General features: G+C 45.1%; 1 protein-coding gene and 1 non-coding gene across 2 annotated transcripts; one reads left to right on the top strand and one right to left on the bottom strand.

The window, feature by feature from the left end:
• Positions 1-12818: 12818 nt before the first annotated feature.
• Positions 12819-16890, bottom strand: LOC124670654 (cellulose synthase A catalytic subunit 7 [UDP-forming]-like). Its single transcript, XM_047207127.1, has 8 exons — positions 16674-16890; positions 16450-16565; positions 16280-16349; positions 16014-16173; positions 14822-15911; positions 14177-14740; positions 13675-14025; positions 12819-13574 (listed from the first exon to the last, which is right to left on the bottom strand). Exons 1-8 carry the CDS (start codon positions 16873-16875, stop codon positions 12987-12989), a joined length of 3141 nt encoding a protein of 1046 aa, XP_047063083.1. The 5' UTR covers positions 16876-16890; the 3' UTR covers positions 12819-12986.
• Positions 14060-14130, top strand: TRNAG-GCC. Its single transcript has one exon. It is a non-coding gene; the product is annotated as a tRNA-Gly (tRNA).
• Positions 16891-17581: the final 691 nt, after the last annotated feature.

Here is a 17581-nt window from a genome sequence, read left to right as displayed (position 1 = left end):
GGAGAAGAAGTGGAAGGAAGGAACGCGGCTTCGGCTAGTGGATCCTGATCCGCTCCCGACCTTAAAGATTAGGTCATGGAGGAGAAGCGTACAAGTTTTTCTAGGATTTTAGGCTTTAGAGAAGTAGGGAGAGACATATAGAGGCACATATACAATTATTTTTCTTATATAAATTGTTTTAAGTGATAATTTGTGTAGGTTGCACCGATTAATAGCCGACCGATTAAATCAGTTAATCGTGCAAATTCCGATTAATCGCTACTCCCAAGCTGGCCGAGCAGTTAACGATTACCGATTTCCTTAACATTGAGTGGGAGTAAGTCATGATGGTTAGAGTAAAGTTTTTGTCCGCATGGGTAATTAGTTAAGTAAGTTTTTACCCTATTTCTGTAACTAAGAGCATGAAAAACTTTGCCTTGTTGATTAAAGTATGATATGTCTTTATGCGTGTGTACTGTCACATTCCATTGGATGCCAACAACTCCACAGGCATGTGAACTTTAAAATGCATGATGGCGTGTAAGACACACGTCCGTTGGGAACCCCAAGAGGAAGGTGTGATGCGTACAGCGACAAGTTTTCCCTCAGTAAGAAACCAAGGTTATCGAACCAGTAGGAGTCAAGGAACACGTGAAGGTTGTTGGTGGCGGAGTGTAGTGCGGTGCAACACCAGGGATTCCGGCGCCAACGTGGAACCTGCACAACACAATCAAAGTACTTTTCCCCAACGTAACAGCTGAGGTTGTCAATCTCACCGGCTTGCCGTAAACAAAGGATTAGATGTATAGTGTGGAAGATAATGTTTGTTTGTGAAGAACAAGAAAGAACAAGTATTGCAGTAGATTGTATTTCAGATGTAAAAGAATGGACCGGGGTCCACAGTTCACTAGTGGTGTCTCTCCCATAAGATAAATAGCATGTTGGCTGAACAAATTACAGTTGGGCAATTGATAAATAGAGAGGGCATAACAATGCACATACATATCACGATGACTACTATGATATTTAATCAGGGCATTACGACAAAGTACATAGACCGCTATCCAGCATGCATCTATGCCTAAAAAGTCCACCTTCAGAGTTAGCATCCGCACCCCTTCCGAGTATTAAGTTGCAAACAACGGACAATTGCATTAAGTATGGTGTGTAATGTAATCAACACAAATATCCTTAGACAAAGCATTGATGTTTTATCCCTAGTGGCAACAAGCACATCCACAACCTTAGAACTTTCCATCATCGTCCTGCATTCAATGGAGGCATGAACCCACTATCGAGCATAAATACTTCCTCTTGGAGTTACAAGTATCAACTTGGCCAGAGCCTCTACTAGCAACGGAGAGCATGCAAGAACATAAACAACACATATATGATAGATTGATAATCAACTTGACATAGTATTCCATATTCATCGGATCCCAACAAACACAACATGTAGCATTACAAATAGATGATCTTGATCATGATAGGCAGCTCACAAGATCTAACATGATAGCACAATGAGGAGAAGACAACCATCTAGCTACCGCTATGGACCCATAGTCCAGGGGTGAACTACTCACACATCAATCCGGAGGCGATCATGGTGATGAAGAGTCCTCCGGGAGATGATTCCCCTCTCCGGCAGGGTGCCTGAGACGATCTCCTGAATCCCCCGAGATGGCATTGGCGGCGGCGGCGTCTCAGTAAGGTTTTCCGTATCGTGGCTCTCGGTACTGGGGTTTTCGCGACGAAGGCTTTAAGTAGGCGGAAGGGTGGAGTCGGAGGCGGCGCGAGGGGCCCACACCATAGGGCGGCGCAGGCCCCCCTTAGGCTGCAGGCCCTATGGTGGCGGCGCCTCGTCGCCCCACTTCGTAACCCTTTCGGTCTTCTGTAAGCTTCGTGGAAAAATAAGACCCTGGGCGTTAATTTCGTCCAATTCCGAGAATATTTCCTTTGTAGGATTTCTGAAACCAAAAACAGCAGAAAACAACGAATCGGCTCTTCGGCATCTCGTCAATAGGTTAGTGCCGGAAAATGCATAATAATGATATAAAGTGTGTATAAAACATGTGAGTATCATCATAAAAGTAGCATGGAACATAAGAAATTATAGATACGTTTGAGACGTATCAAGCATCCCCAAGCTTAGTTCCTACTCGCCCTCGAGTAGGTAAACGATAACAAGGATAATTTCTGATCAATACTATTGTAAAGCATATGAGATGAATGCAGCGATTCGAAGCAATGGTGAAGACGATGAATAAACAATTGAACCATATAACAAAGACTTTTCATGAATAGTACTTTCAAGTCAAGCATCAATAAGACTTGCATAAGAGTTAACTCATAAAGAAATAAATTCTTAGTAGAAAGCTTTGAAGCAACACAAAGGAAGATATAAGTTTCAGCAGTTGCTTTCAACTTCAACATGTATATCTCATGGATAATTGTCAACATAAAGCAATATAACAAGTGCAATAGGTAAACATCTAAGAATCAATGCACACAGTTTACACAAGTGTTTGCTTCTAAGATAGAAAGAAGTAGGTAAACTGACTCAACAATAAAGTAAAAGAAAGGCCCTTCGCAGAGAGAAGCATGGATTACTATTTTTGTGCTAGAGCTTTTCATTTTGAAAACATAGAAACAATTTTGTCAACGGTAGTAATAAATCATATGTGTTATGCATAATACATCTTATAAGTTGCAAGCCTCATGCATAGATTACTAATAGTGCTCGCACCTTGTCCTAATTAGCTTGGATTAACACGGATTATCATTGCATAACATATGTTTCAACCAAGTGTCACAAAGGGGTACCTCTATGCCGCCTGTACGAAGGTCTAAGGAGAAAGATCGCATTTGATTTCTCGTTTTTTATTATTCTCAACTTAGACATCCATACCGGGACAACATAGACAACAGATAATGGACTCCTCTTTAATGCATAAGCATTCAACGACAGATAATATTCTCATAAGAGATTGAGGATTAATTGTCCAAACCGAAACTTCCACCATGATTCATGGCTTTAGTTAGCGGCCCAATGTTCTTCTCTAACAATATGCATACTCAAACCATTTGATCATGAAAATCGCCCTTACTTCAGACAAGACGAACATGCATAGCAACTCACATGATATTCAACAAAGGTTTAAAAGTTGATGGCGTCCCCAGAAGCATGGTTACCGCTCAACAAGCAACTTATAAGAAATAACATACATAGCAACATATTCTTCACCAAAATAGTTTTTAAGGCTATTTTCCCATGAGCTATATATTGCAAAGGAAAAGAATATAATTTTAAAGGTAGCACTCAAGTAATATACTTTGGAATGGCAGAGAAATACCATGTAGTAGGTAGGTATGGTGGACACAAATGGCATAGTTTTTGGCTCAAGGATTTGGATGCACGAGAAGAATTCCCTCTCAATACAAGGCTTAGGATAGCAAGGTTATTTGAAGCAAACTCAAGTATAAAACGGCACAGCAAGACTTACATATGAACATATTGCAAGTATTATAAGACTCTACACTGTCTCCTTGTTGTTCAAACACCTTAACCAGAAAATATCTAGACTCTAGAGAAACCAATCATGCAAACCAAATTTTAACAAGCTCTATGTAGTTATTCATTAATAGGTGCAAAGTACATGATGCAAGAGCTTAAACATGATCTATATGAGCACAACAATTGCCAAGTATCAAATTATTCAAGACATTATACCATACCACATGCAGCATTTTCTGTTTCCAACCATATAACAATGAACGAAGCAGTTTCAACCTTCGCCATGAACATTAAAACTAAAGCTAAGAACACATGTGTTCATATGCAACAGCGGAGCGTGTCTCTCTCCCACACAAGGAATGCTAGGATCCGATTTTATTCAAACAAAAAACAAAAACAAAAGCAAACAGACGCTCCAAGTAAAGCACATAAGATGTGACGGAATAAAAATATAGTTTCACTAGAGGTGACCTGATAAGTTGTCGATGAAGAAGGGATGCCTTGGGCATCCCCAAGCTTAGATACTTGAGTCTTCTTAAAATATGCAGGGATGAACCACGGGGGCATCCCCAAGCTTAGACTTTTCACTCTTCTTGATCATATTGTATCATCCTCCTCTCTTGACCCTTGAAAACTTCCTCCACACCAAACTCAAAACAAACTCATTAGAGGTTTATTGCATAATAAAAGATTCATATATTCAGAGGTGACATAATCATTCTTAACACTTCTGTACATTGCACAAAGCTACTGAAAGTTAATGGAACAAATAAATCCATCAAACATAGCAAAACAGGCAATGCGAAATAAAAGGCAGAATCTGTCAAAACAGAACACTCCGTAAAGACGAATTTTTCTGGGGCACTTAACTTGCTCAGATGAAAATGCTCAAATTGAATGAAAGTTGCGTACATATCTGAGGATCACGCACGTAAATTGGCAGATTTTTCTGAGTTACCTACAGATGGGGCTGCTCAATTTCGTGACAGTAAGAAATCTGTTTCTGCGCAGTAATCCAAATCTAGTATCATCTTTACTGTCAAAGACTTTACTTGGCACAACAATGCAATAAAATTAAGATAAGGAGAGGTTGTTACAGTAGTAACAACTTCCAAAACTCAAATATAAAAAAAAAGTGCAGAAGTAAAATAATGGGTTGTCTCCCATAAGCGCTTTTCTTTAACGCCTTTCAGCTAGGCGCAGAAAGTGTGAATCAAGTATTATCAAGAGATGGAGCATCTACATCATAATTTTTTCTAATAATAGAATCATAAGGTAACTTCATTCTCTTTCTAGGGAAGTGTTCCATACCTTTCTTGAGAGGAAATTTATACTTAATATTCTCTTCCTTCATATCTATAGTAGCACCAACAGTTCGAAGAAAAGGTCTCCCCAATATAATGGGACAAGATGCATTGCATTCAATATCCAAGACAACAAAATCAACGGGGACAAGGTTATTGTTAACCATAATGCGAACATTATCAATCCTCCCCAAAGGTTTCTTTATAGCATGATCAGCAAGATTAACATCCAAATAACAATTTTTCAATGGTGGCAAGTCAAGCATATCATAGATTTTCTTAGGCATAACAGAAATGCTTGCTCCAAGATCACATAAAGCATTACAATCAAAATCATTGACCTTCATCTTAATGATGGGCTCCCAACCATCTTCTAACTTCCTAGAAATAGAAGTCTCGAGTTTTAATTTCTCTTCTCTAGCTTTTATGAGAGCATTTGTAATATGTTTTGTAAATGCCAAATTTATAGCACTAGCATTGGGACTTTTAGCAAGTTTTTGTAAGAACTTTATAACTTCAGAGATATGACAATCATAAAAATTTAAACCATTATGATCTACAGCAATGGGATCATTGTCCCCAATATTTTGAAAAATTTCAACAGTTTTATCACAAGCAGTTTCAGCAGTTTTAGCAATTTCAGCAGTTTCAGGCAATTTTGCACGCTTTGCACTAGGAGTAGAAACATTGCAAACACCAATTATTTTACCATTGATAGTAGGGGGTGTAGCAACATGTGAAGCATTATCATTACTAGTGGTGGTAATAGTCTAAACTTTAGCTACATTATTCTCTTTAGCTAGTTTTTCGTTTTCTTCTCTTTCCCACCTAGCATGCAATTCAGCCATCAATCTAATATTCTCATTAATTCGAACTTGGATAGCGTTTGCTGTAGCAAATGACTTAATATCTTTATCTTCATTAGACATAACTTTCAATTTTAAAAGATCAACATCAGAGGCAAGACTATCAACCTTAGAAGCAAGAATATCAATTTGACCAAGCTTTTACTCAACAGATTTGTTAAAAGCAGTTTGTGTACTAATAAATTCTTTAATCATGGCTTCAAGACCAGGGGGTACACTCCTATTATTGTTGTAAGAATTACCATAACCATTACCATTATTAGAAGGATATGGTCTATAGTTGTTACCAGAATTATTCCTATAAGCATTGTTGTTGAAATTATTACTTTTAATGAAGTTCACATCAACATGTTCTTCTTGGGCAACCAATGAAGCTAAAGGAACATTATTTGGATCAACATTAGATATACCATTCACAAGCATAGACATAATCACATCAATCTTATCACTCAAGGAGGAGGTTTCTTCAACGAATTTACCTTCTTACCTTGTGGAGCCCTTTCGAGTGTGCCATTCGGAGTAATTGATCATCATATTATCAAGAAGCTTTGTTGCCGCCCCCAAAGTGATGGACATAAAGGTACCTCCAGCAGCTGAATCCTATAGGTTCCGCGAAGAAAAATTCAATCCTGCATAGAAGGTTTGGATGATCATCCAAGTAGTTAGTCCATGGGTAGGGCAATTCTTTACCAAAGATTTCATTCTCTCCCATGCTTGAGCAACATGTTCATTATCCAATTTCTTAAAATTCATTATGTTACTTCTCAAAGATATAATTTTAGCGGGAGGATAATATCTACCAATGAAAGCATCCTTACATTTAGTCCATGAATCAATACTATTCTTAGGCAAAGATAGCAACCAATCTTTAGCTCTTCCTCTTAAGGAGAAAGGAAACAATTTCAATTTTATAATATCACCATCTACATCCTTATACTTTTGCATTTCACAAAGTTCAACAAAATTATTAAGATGGGCAACAGCATCATCAGAACTAACACCAGAAAATTGCTCTCTCATAACAAGATTTAGTAAAGCAGGTTTAATTTCAAAAAATTCTGCTGTAGTAGCAGGTGGAGCAATAGGTGTGCATAGGAAATCATTATTATTTGTGCTAGTGAAGTCACACAACTTAGTATTCTCAGGGGTATTCATTTTAGCAGTAGTAAATAAAGCAAACTAAATAAAGTAAATACAAGTAACTAATTTTTTTTTGTGTTTTTAATATAGAGAATGCAAACAAGACAGTAAATTAAGTAAATCTAGCAACTAATTTTTTTGTTTTTTTGATATAAAGAGCAAACAAAGCAGTAAATAAAATAAAGTAAAGCAAGACAAAAACAAAGTAAAGAGATTGGATGTGGGAGACTCCCCTTGCAGCGTGTCTTTATCTCCCCGGCAACGGCGCCAGAAAACTGTCTTGATGGCGTGTAAGACACACGTCCGTTGGGAACCCCAAGAGGAAGGTGTGATGCATACAGCGAAAAGTTTTCCCTCAGTAAGAAACCAAGGTTATCGAACCAGTAGGAGTCAAGGAACACGTGAAGGTTGTTGGTGGCGGAGTGTAGTGCGGCGCAACACCAGGGATTCCGGCGCCAACGTGGAACCTGCACAACACAATCAAAGTACTTTGCCCCAACGTAACGATGAGGTTGTCAATCTCACCGGCTTGCTGTAAACAAAGGATTAGATGTATAGTGTCGAAGATGATGTTTGTTTGCGAAGAACGAGTAAAGAACAAGTATTGCGAGTAGATTGTATTTCAGATGTAAAAGATCGGACCGGGATCCACAGTTCACTAGTGGTGTCTCTCCCATAAGATAAATAGCATGTTGGGTGAACAAATTACAGCTTGGGCAATTGACAAATAGAGAGGGCATAACAATGCACATACATATCACGATGACTACTATGAGATTTAATCGGGGCATTACGACAAAGTACATAGACCGCTATCCAAACATCCATCTATGCCTAAAAAGTCCACCTTCGAAGTTAGCATCCGCACCCCTTCCAAGTATTAAGTTGCAAACAACGGACAATTGCATTAAGTATGGTGCGTAATGTAATCAACACAAATATCCTTAGACAAAGCATTGATGTTTTATCCCTAGTGGCAACAACACATCCACAACCTTAGAACTTTCCGTCATCGTCCCGCATTCAATGGAGGCATGAACCCACTATCGAGCATAAATACTCCCTCGTGGAGTTACAAGTATCAACTTGGCCGAGCCTCTACTAGCAACGGAGAGCATGCAAGAACATAAACAACACATATATGATAGATTGATAATCAACTTGACATAGTATTCCATATTCATCGGATCCTAACAAACACAACATGTAGCATTACAAATAGATGATCTTGATCATGATAGGCAGCTCACAAGATCTAACATGATAGCACAATGAGGAGAAGACAACCATCTAGCTATCGCTATGGACCCATAGTCCGGGGGTGAACTACTCACACATCAATCCGGAGGCGATCATGGTGATGAAGAGTCCTCCGGGAGATGATTCCCCTCTCCGGCAAGGTGCCGGAGACGATCTCCTGAATCCCCCGAGATGGGATTGGCGGCGGTGGCGTCTCAGTAAGGTTTTCCGTATCGTGACTCTCGGTACTGGGGTTTTCGCGACGAAGGCTTTAAGTAGGCAGAAGGGCGGAGTCGGAGGCGGCGCCAGGGGCCCACACCATAGGGCGGCGCGGGCCCCCCTTAGGCCGCGCGGCCCTATGGTGGCGGCGCCTCGTCGCTCCACTTCGTAACCCTTTCGGTCTTCTGGAAGCTTCGTAGAAAAATAAGACCCTGAGCGTTAATTTCGTCCAATTCCGAGAATATTTCCTTTGTAGGATTTCTGAAACCAAAAACAGCAGAAAACAACAACTGGCTCTTCGGCATCTCGTCAATAGGTTAGTGCCGGAAAATGCATAATAATAACATAAAGTGTGTATAAAACATGTGAGTATCATCATAAAAGTAGCATGGAACATAAGAAATTATAGATACGTTTGAGACGTATCAATGCACGTGATAGTTATTAGAATTTTTTGAGATATTATATTAAGTGGAAGTAAGTCGTGATGGTTAGAGTACAGTTTTTGTCTGCATGGGTAATTAGTTAAGTAAGTTTTTACCCTGTTTCCGTAACTAAGAGCATGAAAAACTTTGACTTGTTGATTAAAGTATGATATAACTTTATGCGTGTACCGCCACACTCGATTGGATGCTAATAACTCCACTGGCCTATGAACGATCCTAATATAGAAAACTCGATTTCCGCTATAAATTGATTAAACATTTGCAGCAACAATGCTATAATGGGTAAATATTTTGGTATTCTGGGCTGTGTTGCAAGTTGAAGTTAGAATACTCCTCTAATCGCTATGGGAAACCGTTATCAAAGCAAACGAGACTTTGTGGTGGTCACGAGTGTCCATCTTAAACCTACACATTCTAATTAAACACCAAGTTTTGGCATAATCTCGTTACTAAAAAAGTTAAAGTTCCGGAAAGACAAAGGATAAAAAGGAAGTGTTAGATGACTACATTGACACCCAACAAGTGGGTGCAATGGTTAGAACTAGTTGAACGCCTGATGAATATTCAGTTGTCTAATGAAAAAGACACTTTTGTATGGAGACTTACTACCTCTGGTGGTTTCACGGTTAAATCTATGTATCTTGATCTTTTAGATGATCAAACTAAATACCTGCGCAAATATATTTGGAAAATAAAGGTTCCTTTAAAAATTAAGATATTCATGTGGTTCCTCCACCGTAAAGTAATTCTAACAAAAGATAATCTCGCTAAAAGGAATTGGGAAGGAAGTAAAACTTGTGTGTTTTGTGATAAAGATGAATCCATTCAGCATTTGTTCTCTGAATGCCCGTTGGCAAAAACTGTTTGGCGCATAATCTTTTTGGCGTTCAGTATATCCCTACCTTCTAATATTAAAAATCTTTTTGGAAATTGGTTAAGCGGTATTGCCAAAAAAGATTTAATTCAGATTAGGGTGGGTGTTTGTGCTATTGTTTGGGCTATATGGAATGTTCGTAATGATTTTATTTTTAACAAGCAGAAATCTCATTCTTTCTTACAGGTTATTCCCTTGGCCATACATTGGATCCGTACGTGGTCTTATATCCAAGCAGAGGAGGAGCGAGCTGCCATGGAGTCCAGGTGCAACCGTTTGGAGACGGTCGCACGGGATTTCTACAGTCGGTTCGGTTGGCGGCTTGATCATAGGATCACAATATGATGTATCACTGGCACCCGCTGTTTTGTTTTCTTTTTAATGGTTGATCTTTGTAGAATGATACTTGATTTGTAATAAGGTCTTGCACTCACTCAAAATAAATTAATAAAGCGGCCATATGCATCATTTTGATGCAGAGGCTGGGGCAACCCCATTTCGAAAAGAAAAAAAGTGTTAGATGACCTTGATTTGTTGATGTGGGCGTGCTAATGAGACACTCTAATGCAACGCTTCTTTTGACATGCTCTCACACTCTAAATGTTAAATATGAATCTTCCAAGTGCTTCTCGGCAAGCTGATATTAGTAGGTATAATCCTACCTGTAGCTTGTAAATGTTGGGTTTAGTGGCGTGTATTAGCTACATCATCTATATCTCGCCGCTGGTGAACGTTATCAGTGTCATGCGAAAAAACTACGCCGCCGATAAGAAGAATATCGGCGGCGTGGTAACATAACACGCCGTCGATAAGGTATACCCCCGGTGTCCGATTTTCACACCGCCAATAATGTGACACGCCGGTGGTAAATAAGACAGGCCAACCGAATTCGGTGCCGCGGCAGCGTTTTTCACCGTGTAATCGATACATAAATTTGGTATATTGGTAATATAGCTTTTAAAGAAAAGTATAAGGAAAGAACTAGATCTATATAGCTAGGCAAGTCCACTCAAAACATCAACAACATACACATCATGATGATCATGTTTTTAACCTACCAAATAATGGAAGGTCTCCCATCTTAATAAGTATTTTAAACCTATAATCCACCTCCCCACCCCCACTCACCTATAGCAAATCGCCAAAAATATTAGCAACGCTACCTGGCGAATATAAGGTAGAAATCTCAGAGCATCTCCAACAGACGCGCTAAAACGCGCCAGTGCGGAATAGTTTAGCGCACCAGCGCCAAATATATCTCTCCAGCAGACGCACGATAATAGCGCGCTAATTTTTTCCCATGGCGCGAAATTGCGGCCAGCACGCTGGATATTTGGCGCACACGGCACCGCACACGGTAAAGGAAAATGAGGCACGCGAAGTCTAACTGACGCTCTGAAACTTCCGCACGCCGCTCCGCCGCCGGCGAAACCTCCACCCCTTTCTCCTCCGGTGGTTTCGCGGCGCCTACCAGGAAACTCTGACGCGGAAAAATGAAGACGTGCCACTTACCTGCAGCCGCCGAGCATCCAGGCGTCCAAATCACCGATCCGCCATTGCCAAATCTCCGTCGCGTCTTCCCTGCATCCGGAGCGCCCGCAAGATGCTCGAAGGTATGCGCCGGCCTTCTTTGAATTAGATTTTTTAGTTCGTTTGTTAAATTTTTTGTGCTTCATGGATAGATGAGCTCTTTATCCGATTCATCCGATGAAGAATGGGACATTTAAGAAGAAGAAGTGATGGCAATGCTGGGCTATGCGCGCAAAGAAGAGGCCGAAACATGGTGGTTCTGTTATTGGTCGACAGAAATTGTGGTGGAAAGGATAGAAGCACACGAGACGTAGCTATTCTGCGAAGAATGCCACATTTCCAAAAAAGATATTTTCATCATCGTTTTCGGATGACCATCAACTTCTTCAAGAGAATCGCAGAGGAGCTCAAGAAGTACGGCAGGTTCTTTGAGCAACGGAAGAATGCCGCCGGAGAACTAGGGAATAGTACGGAGCAAAAAGTCACTGTTGCTTTGCGTATGTTGGCACACGGGATACCAGCTGATCTAGTTGATGACCATTTGGCGATGGGTGAAAACCAAGCTATCAAGTGTGTGAAGCATTTGCCATTGCAATGTTAAGGTGTTCGGCGAGGTTTATTTGCGAGCTCCCAATGAAGCAGATATGGCAAGACTTCTTAAGTTCAACAATAATCGTTGATTTCCAGATATGCTTGGTTCATCGATTGTATGCATTGGAGTTGGAAGAATTGTCCTGCCACATGCCATGGACAGTTCAAATGCCACATAAAAGATTCCACTATAATCCTTGAAGCTGTGGCTGACTATGAAACTTGAATTTGGCATGCTTTTTTCGAATTGCCTGGTACGTTGAACGACGTCAATGTTGTCCAACGGTTAGCCTTAATGAGCAGGATTGCTTTGGGTGATACTTCTTCGGTTCAGTTTCGAGCCAGTGGACACACATAGAACTTTGGGTACTTCTTAGCCGACGGGATCTACCCAAAGTGGGAAACATTTGTGAAGTCAGTTGTCAAACCATCCGGTAAGAAACAAGTTTAATTTTAAAATGCACAAGCGGTGGCAAGAAAAGATGTTAAGAGAAAATTTGGAATGTTGCAAGCCCAATTTGCTATTGTCAGAGGACCGACTAGATTTTGGGATTAAGAGGTCCTTTGATATATCATGAATACATGTATCATCATGCATAACATGATCATCGACGATGTGCGTGGTCAAGACAATGACTACTTGCCCTATGAGTTGATGGGCCGACCAATTCGAGTGCATAGGAGAGAAGAGAGAGTGTCCAAGTTTATTGCCTCCTACAAAGCTATTCGGAAGGAGGAAACTCATCTTGAGCTTCAGAATGATCTAATCGAAGAGTGGTGGAGATGAAATGGCCAGCAGAGTTGTTATATTTCATTTATTCACAGTTTATTGTATTAACGATAAATTTTTATTTCATAGTATTGTAATAAACTATTTATATTTGATTTATTTGATTGTGTTTGATCTTGATAGCGCTTTCTAGGTGTTGATTTTTGTTTGTTCATATGCCAGCGCGCTGTATTTTACAGCGCCTAGAAAAGATGTGTTTTGCGCGCGCTATATTTTACAGCGCCGGTGAAGCCCAACGCAACCGCGAGCACTAAAACAGGAAAACGGCACTATAAAAAAAATTTGCTCGCGTCTGTTGGATTGGAGATGCTCTAACAACTGAAATGTAGAAATAATATGTCCCTCAATTCCAATATAATCTCGAGAACAATTCATACAACTTGACCCCGACCCAATTAAGAGTTTATCTCATTCCAAAACTTGTAGAGAAGAAACAAGTCATCAAATACGAAACGCCCCAAAAGTGCAAGCAACATATGTGCAACAAAGCGGGCTCAACATTGTACTCCGCATGGCTTAAGGATGGGTCCCGTGGACTTGGCGATGAAAGGGTCGATCCTGACCCAGACGAGGGAGAAGATGGAGGCGAGGAGGACGGACCAGAGCACGACGATGGTGGGCGTGCGGTTCTGCCTGCCCATGAGGCCCTTGAGGAAGGGGTAGAGGTGGACGATGACCCAGAAGGAGAAGAAGAGCTTCCCGAAGAGTGGGCCCCAGGAGCCGTACCCGTTGTTGACGGCGTCTGAGACGCCGGCGACGATGCCGACCATGTTGATGATGATGAGCGTGGTGGGCGGGATGAGCAGGGTGGTCCACTTGAAGAGGTAGAGGTCGCCGAAGGCGTCGGCCTCGTCGGCGGCCCCTTTGGAGGTGACGGTGAAGTTGGTGTCCACGCCGCCCAGCACCTTGAGGAAGCCCTGGAAGACGGCGAAGAGGTGCGCCGAGACGCCGCCGATGACCCAGAACTGCTCGTTGCGCCACCAGTCCTCGATGCTCACCCCGCTCCACCGCAGCTCCAGCACACCCGTCGCGATAATGGACAAGAACAAGGCGATGAACCAGATGCTCGCCAGGTTGTTCAGCTGAACATTCGTATATATGCACGCGCACGGTTAGTACTTGTTCCATCTGTACAGTGGTACTCTGCTCCATGGAAAATTACGGAGGAACGACGCGGCTTACCGTGGGTATGATGAACTTGCCGGTGAGGAGGCAGACGGCGGGGATGGTGCAGTAGGCGATGAGCGGAATGGAGGTGAAGGGGTAGACGATGGTGTTGGTGTAGGCGAAGCGCTCGAGCCACTTGAGGCGGCCACCGTAGGCGTACCAGAGCGGGCAGTGGCGACTCATGAAGATCTCGACGGAGCCCAGCGCCCACCGGAGCACCTGGTGAAGCCTGTCGGACAAGTTGATGGGCGCCGACCCCTTGAACGCGGGGCGCGTCGGCGTGCAGTAGACGGACTTCCACCCACGGCAGTGCATCTTGAACCCCGTCAGGATGTCCTCCGTCACCGACCCGTAGATCCAACCGATCTGTATAAATATTACCCCAATTCAAAATCAGTAAGCACCAGTGGTCTAGTGGTAGAATAGTACCCTGCCACGGTACAGACCCGGGTTCGATTCCCGGCTGGTGCAAATTTTATTTTTTGAAGAAAATTATGAAGGAGGTTTTATTACTTACTTCCTTGCCCCACTCTGTTTTCTCCTCGTAGCCGCAGCTGATGACGTGGATGGCCTCCTTGATCAGGCCAGCCGGGTCTGCGGCGGCGCCCTGGGGCAGTCCGCCGTCCTCGACAAGCGTGGAGGCGATGAACACCGGCGACTGGCCGAACCGCTTCTGGAAGCTCTTCTGCGACATGAGCGAGGACCGGTCCAGGTCGTCGTACCCCTCGATGCCCTCCTCGATCTCCTCCAGCTCGTACCCGCGCTGCTGCTTCCGGTATGACCCCTTCTTCGGCCCGCCGCCGAGCTTGTCCTTCTTGCTACCCCTCTTCTTGTAGAAGCCTAGCAGGCCACGTCGCGGCTCGTCCTCGCCGTCGCCGCCCTTCTTGTCCTTGGACTTGCGGTGCTTCCCTCCCCCGAAGCAGCAGCAACAGCAGCACCACGACGGCCAGCAGTCGCACGTCATCTTGGGCCTCTTCTCCGCCCGCGGCGGGTCGTAGCCGTACAGCGCCTGCCTGTTGAACACGCACCCCGTCCCCACGTACACCGGGCCCTGGATCCCGTCCAGCCCCTTCATGTTGATCTGCAACGCAAACGGTAGTCTACATCAGCTCAGCTCAGATAATCTCAGTTCAGTACTCAGAACCGATCGAACGTGTCTTACGTCGAAGAAGACGACGTTGCGGTTGGCGTAACGATCGTGGAGGTCGATGCCGTCGAAGCGCTGCGGGAACTGGACGTAGCAGAGCTTCTTCCCGAGCTGCGGGTCCATGAGGAAGCACATGGCCTCGCGCACCGCCTTGCTGTTGTTCACGTAGTGGTCGCAGTCGAGGTTGAGGATGAAGGGCGCGTTGGTGAGCACCGCCGACACGCGCACCAGCGCGTTCATGGCGCCGGCCTTCTTGTGGTGGTTGTGCCCCGGCCGCTTCTCGCGGGAAACGTACACCAGCCGCGGCAGCTCGTTCCCCTCCACGTCCAGCGCGCCCTGGCTGCCCAGGTACACCTGGATCATCCCGGGGTGGTCCCTCGTGTTGTTCCCTGGCCACGGCGTCCCGTCCGCCATCACCCACCCTTCCTCGGGCTTCTTCTCCGCCTTGGCCACCAGCCCGTTGATCCGCACCTTGAACTCCTCGTACTCGCGCTTCATGGCGCGACGCTCCTTGACGAACGTCGGCTGCACCTTGTCCTTGAGGTAGTCGATCTTCTGCGAGAAGTAGAACTCCGGGGCGCGCGGCTCGATGGAGAACTTCTTGCAGAAGGGCACCCAACGCCGCGCGAACTCCGCCGTCTCCGACAGGGTGTCGAAGCACAGCATCGACGCGCCGTCGTCGGACACGTAGCAGCTGTTGCGGTCCACCGGGTAGTCCACGGCGAGGATGGACAGCACCGTGTTGGCGGTGATGATGGGCGGCTCCTTGAGCGGGTCCACCGTGCTGACGAAGAAGTCGACCGGGGACAGCCGGGACGGCTCGCCCTCGCGGTCGTACCGGAGCGCCAGCCGGTCCAGGTACGTCTCGCGGGTCACCGGCGACCACTTGGGCAGCTGGTCCAGGATCCAGGAGAGCGCGAACCACAGCTCGCAGATGACGGACACCAGCCACAGCGGGATGGCGTCGTTGGCCGGGGTCATGATCCGGAACCGGAGGAAGAAGCACAGCACAACCAGGCGGACCACGATCACGATGCGGTACGGGTTGATCAGGCTCGACGGCACCGGCAGCTTGCGCCACAGCGGCTGACGCGCCTCCGCTAGGCTGCACGACCAAACGAATTTTTTTATTTTTTTTTTGCGCGTGCAATTAGTAGTACTTCCTAATTTCAAATCGAATCGAATTTTGGCAAGAGAAATGGCTTACAGCATGTACTCGTCGTCGTTCTTGTCGTCGTCCTCGTCGTCGCTGTTGTCGCGGTTGAGCTTCCCCCTCTTCTCCTGTTTGGTCTTCCACTTGTCGATCCTCTCCTTCCACTCCATGCTCCCCTCCATCTCCCGCTCCGTCTCCAGCTCCTTGCCAGCCACTGCAAAACGAAGAGTTTACTCGTCAGTTCAGAACACTCTCACTACTCTCCACTGCAAAACAAATGAAAGTGTTCTGTTCTGCTCTGTTTCTTGTTCTGCACTAACCGCTTCCGCCGAAGGAGGACATCGCCGGGCCACCGGGGCGCCACTTCTGCGGCGGCTGCTCGCCGTTCTCCTGCAAATCAACCTTCATGTTACACATTACACTTTCTTAAAAAGTGAAAAAGGTAAACCATTGACATCGATCGATCGATCGATCATTGGATCTCACTCACCGAGTAGACGTCGAACGGAACAGGCTCGTGAGGCTTCTTGGGGCTCTTGGCCTGGAAATCCTCTTCGAAGTCGTCCATCTCGCCGTCCTCTTCGTCCCCGTCCGCCCTTGGGCATCCTGCGCGAACCAAATTACCATGTCAAAACGCATACCTGAATTCCTAATGCAATGCTGCAGTCTCTGGCATTAGTTGATCGATGCAGGGTGTGGTGCTGAACTGCTGACCTTTGTGGCGCTTGTAGCGGGTGTTGCACTGGGGGCAGCACTGTGTGCCGTCGCTGCGCTCGTACTCGTAGCACGGCCGGCACACCGGGAACCCGCACTCGGCGCACGCCACGAACGGGGTGCCGTCCTCCCTCAATCCGACATCGTCGCCGCACGCACGGCACGCCTTGGCAGCCTTGGGCTTCGGCTCGCCGGTGTCCATGGCGCGCGACGCTGCGATGGCGCCGCCGCTCGGAGTGGTGGTGCTGTTGGTGGCGGGGTGGTGGAGGGGTGAGGTATCGGTGAAGGGACATGGAGGAGGCTAAGAGGTGATATAGCTGAGGGGGGCGCGCGAGATGGCGCGGTAAGGTGGCGGGGCGGCGTCTGTCACCAACCGTGGGGTGGAGAGTCCGGCTTGATTAGAGCACAAGCCAAGGCAAGGCAGACGCATGACAAGCACAGCATGGTTCGCTTGCAAAGCAAGACGTGCGTTCGCTGCTCTTAGGTGTGATGGAAAATGCCGCAGTGTTCTTCAAGCAAAAGGCCCTGAAAAAGAAATGCGAAAAGTATATGTGTAATATTGGACAGGAACGGGGCGAGGTGAGCTGGGAAGAAACAAGGCCATGGGTGAAGCAAGCGGTGAATTCAGACGTCGACATAGGTGTGGTTCACGGTGAGTGATGCGTCCGTGTTCCTGGTAGCCGTGTGAGTGAGCGTGAAGGCAGTGCGTGTATAAATGGCGGCAGATGGTAGGGGAGCCATCTGAGGTGAACTCCCATCCTGTGTGATAGTTGGTGATCAAGAAGAGACTTCCTAGTTGCCTGGGGAACAAAGTGTATGACCAAACGGACGCACAGGATCCATCTTTCTACAGAGAGAAAAGAAAGTGTTTCAATCTTTCATTTGCTCAAACGCCAATGGTACAGAAC

This window comes from Lolium rigidum, chromosome 7 (assembly GCF_022539505.1).
Source record: "Lolium rigidum isolate FL_2022 chromosome 7, APGP_CSIRO_Lrig_0.1, whole genome shotgun sequence".
Taxonomy (NCBI): domain Eukaryota; kingdom Viridiplantae; phylum Streptophyta; class Magnoliopsida; order Poales; family Poaceae; genus Lolium; species Lolium rigidum.
Note: the sequence above shows the minus strand (reverse complement) of the source record. Positions and strands in the feature narration are given on the sequence as shown.

Excerpts from the sequence above, each read along its gene's own strand:
- LOC124670654 (XM_047207127.1), bottom strand. The coding sequence starts at position 16,875 with ATGGACACCGGCGAGCCGAAGCCCAAGGCTGCCAAGGCGTGCCGTGCG. Across the intron at positions 15,912-16,013 it reads AACGACGACGAGTACATGCT|CCTAGCGGAGGCGCGTCAGC; the intron begins GTAAGCCATTTC and ends TTGGTCGTGCAG. Across the intron at positions 14,026-14,176 it reads AAACAGAGTGGGGCAAGGAA|ATCGGTTGGATCTACGGGTC; the intron begins GTAAGTAATAAA and ends ATATTTATACAG.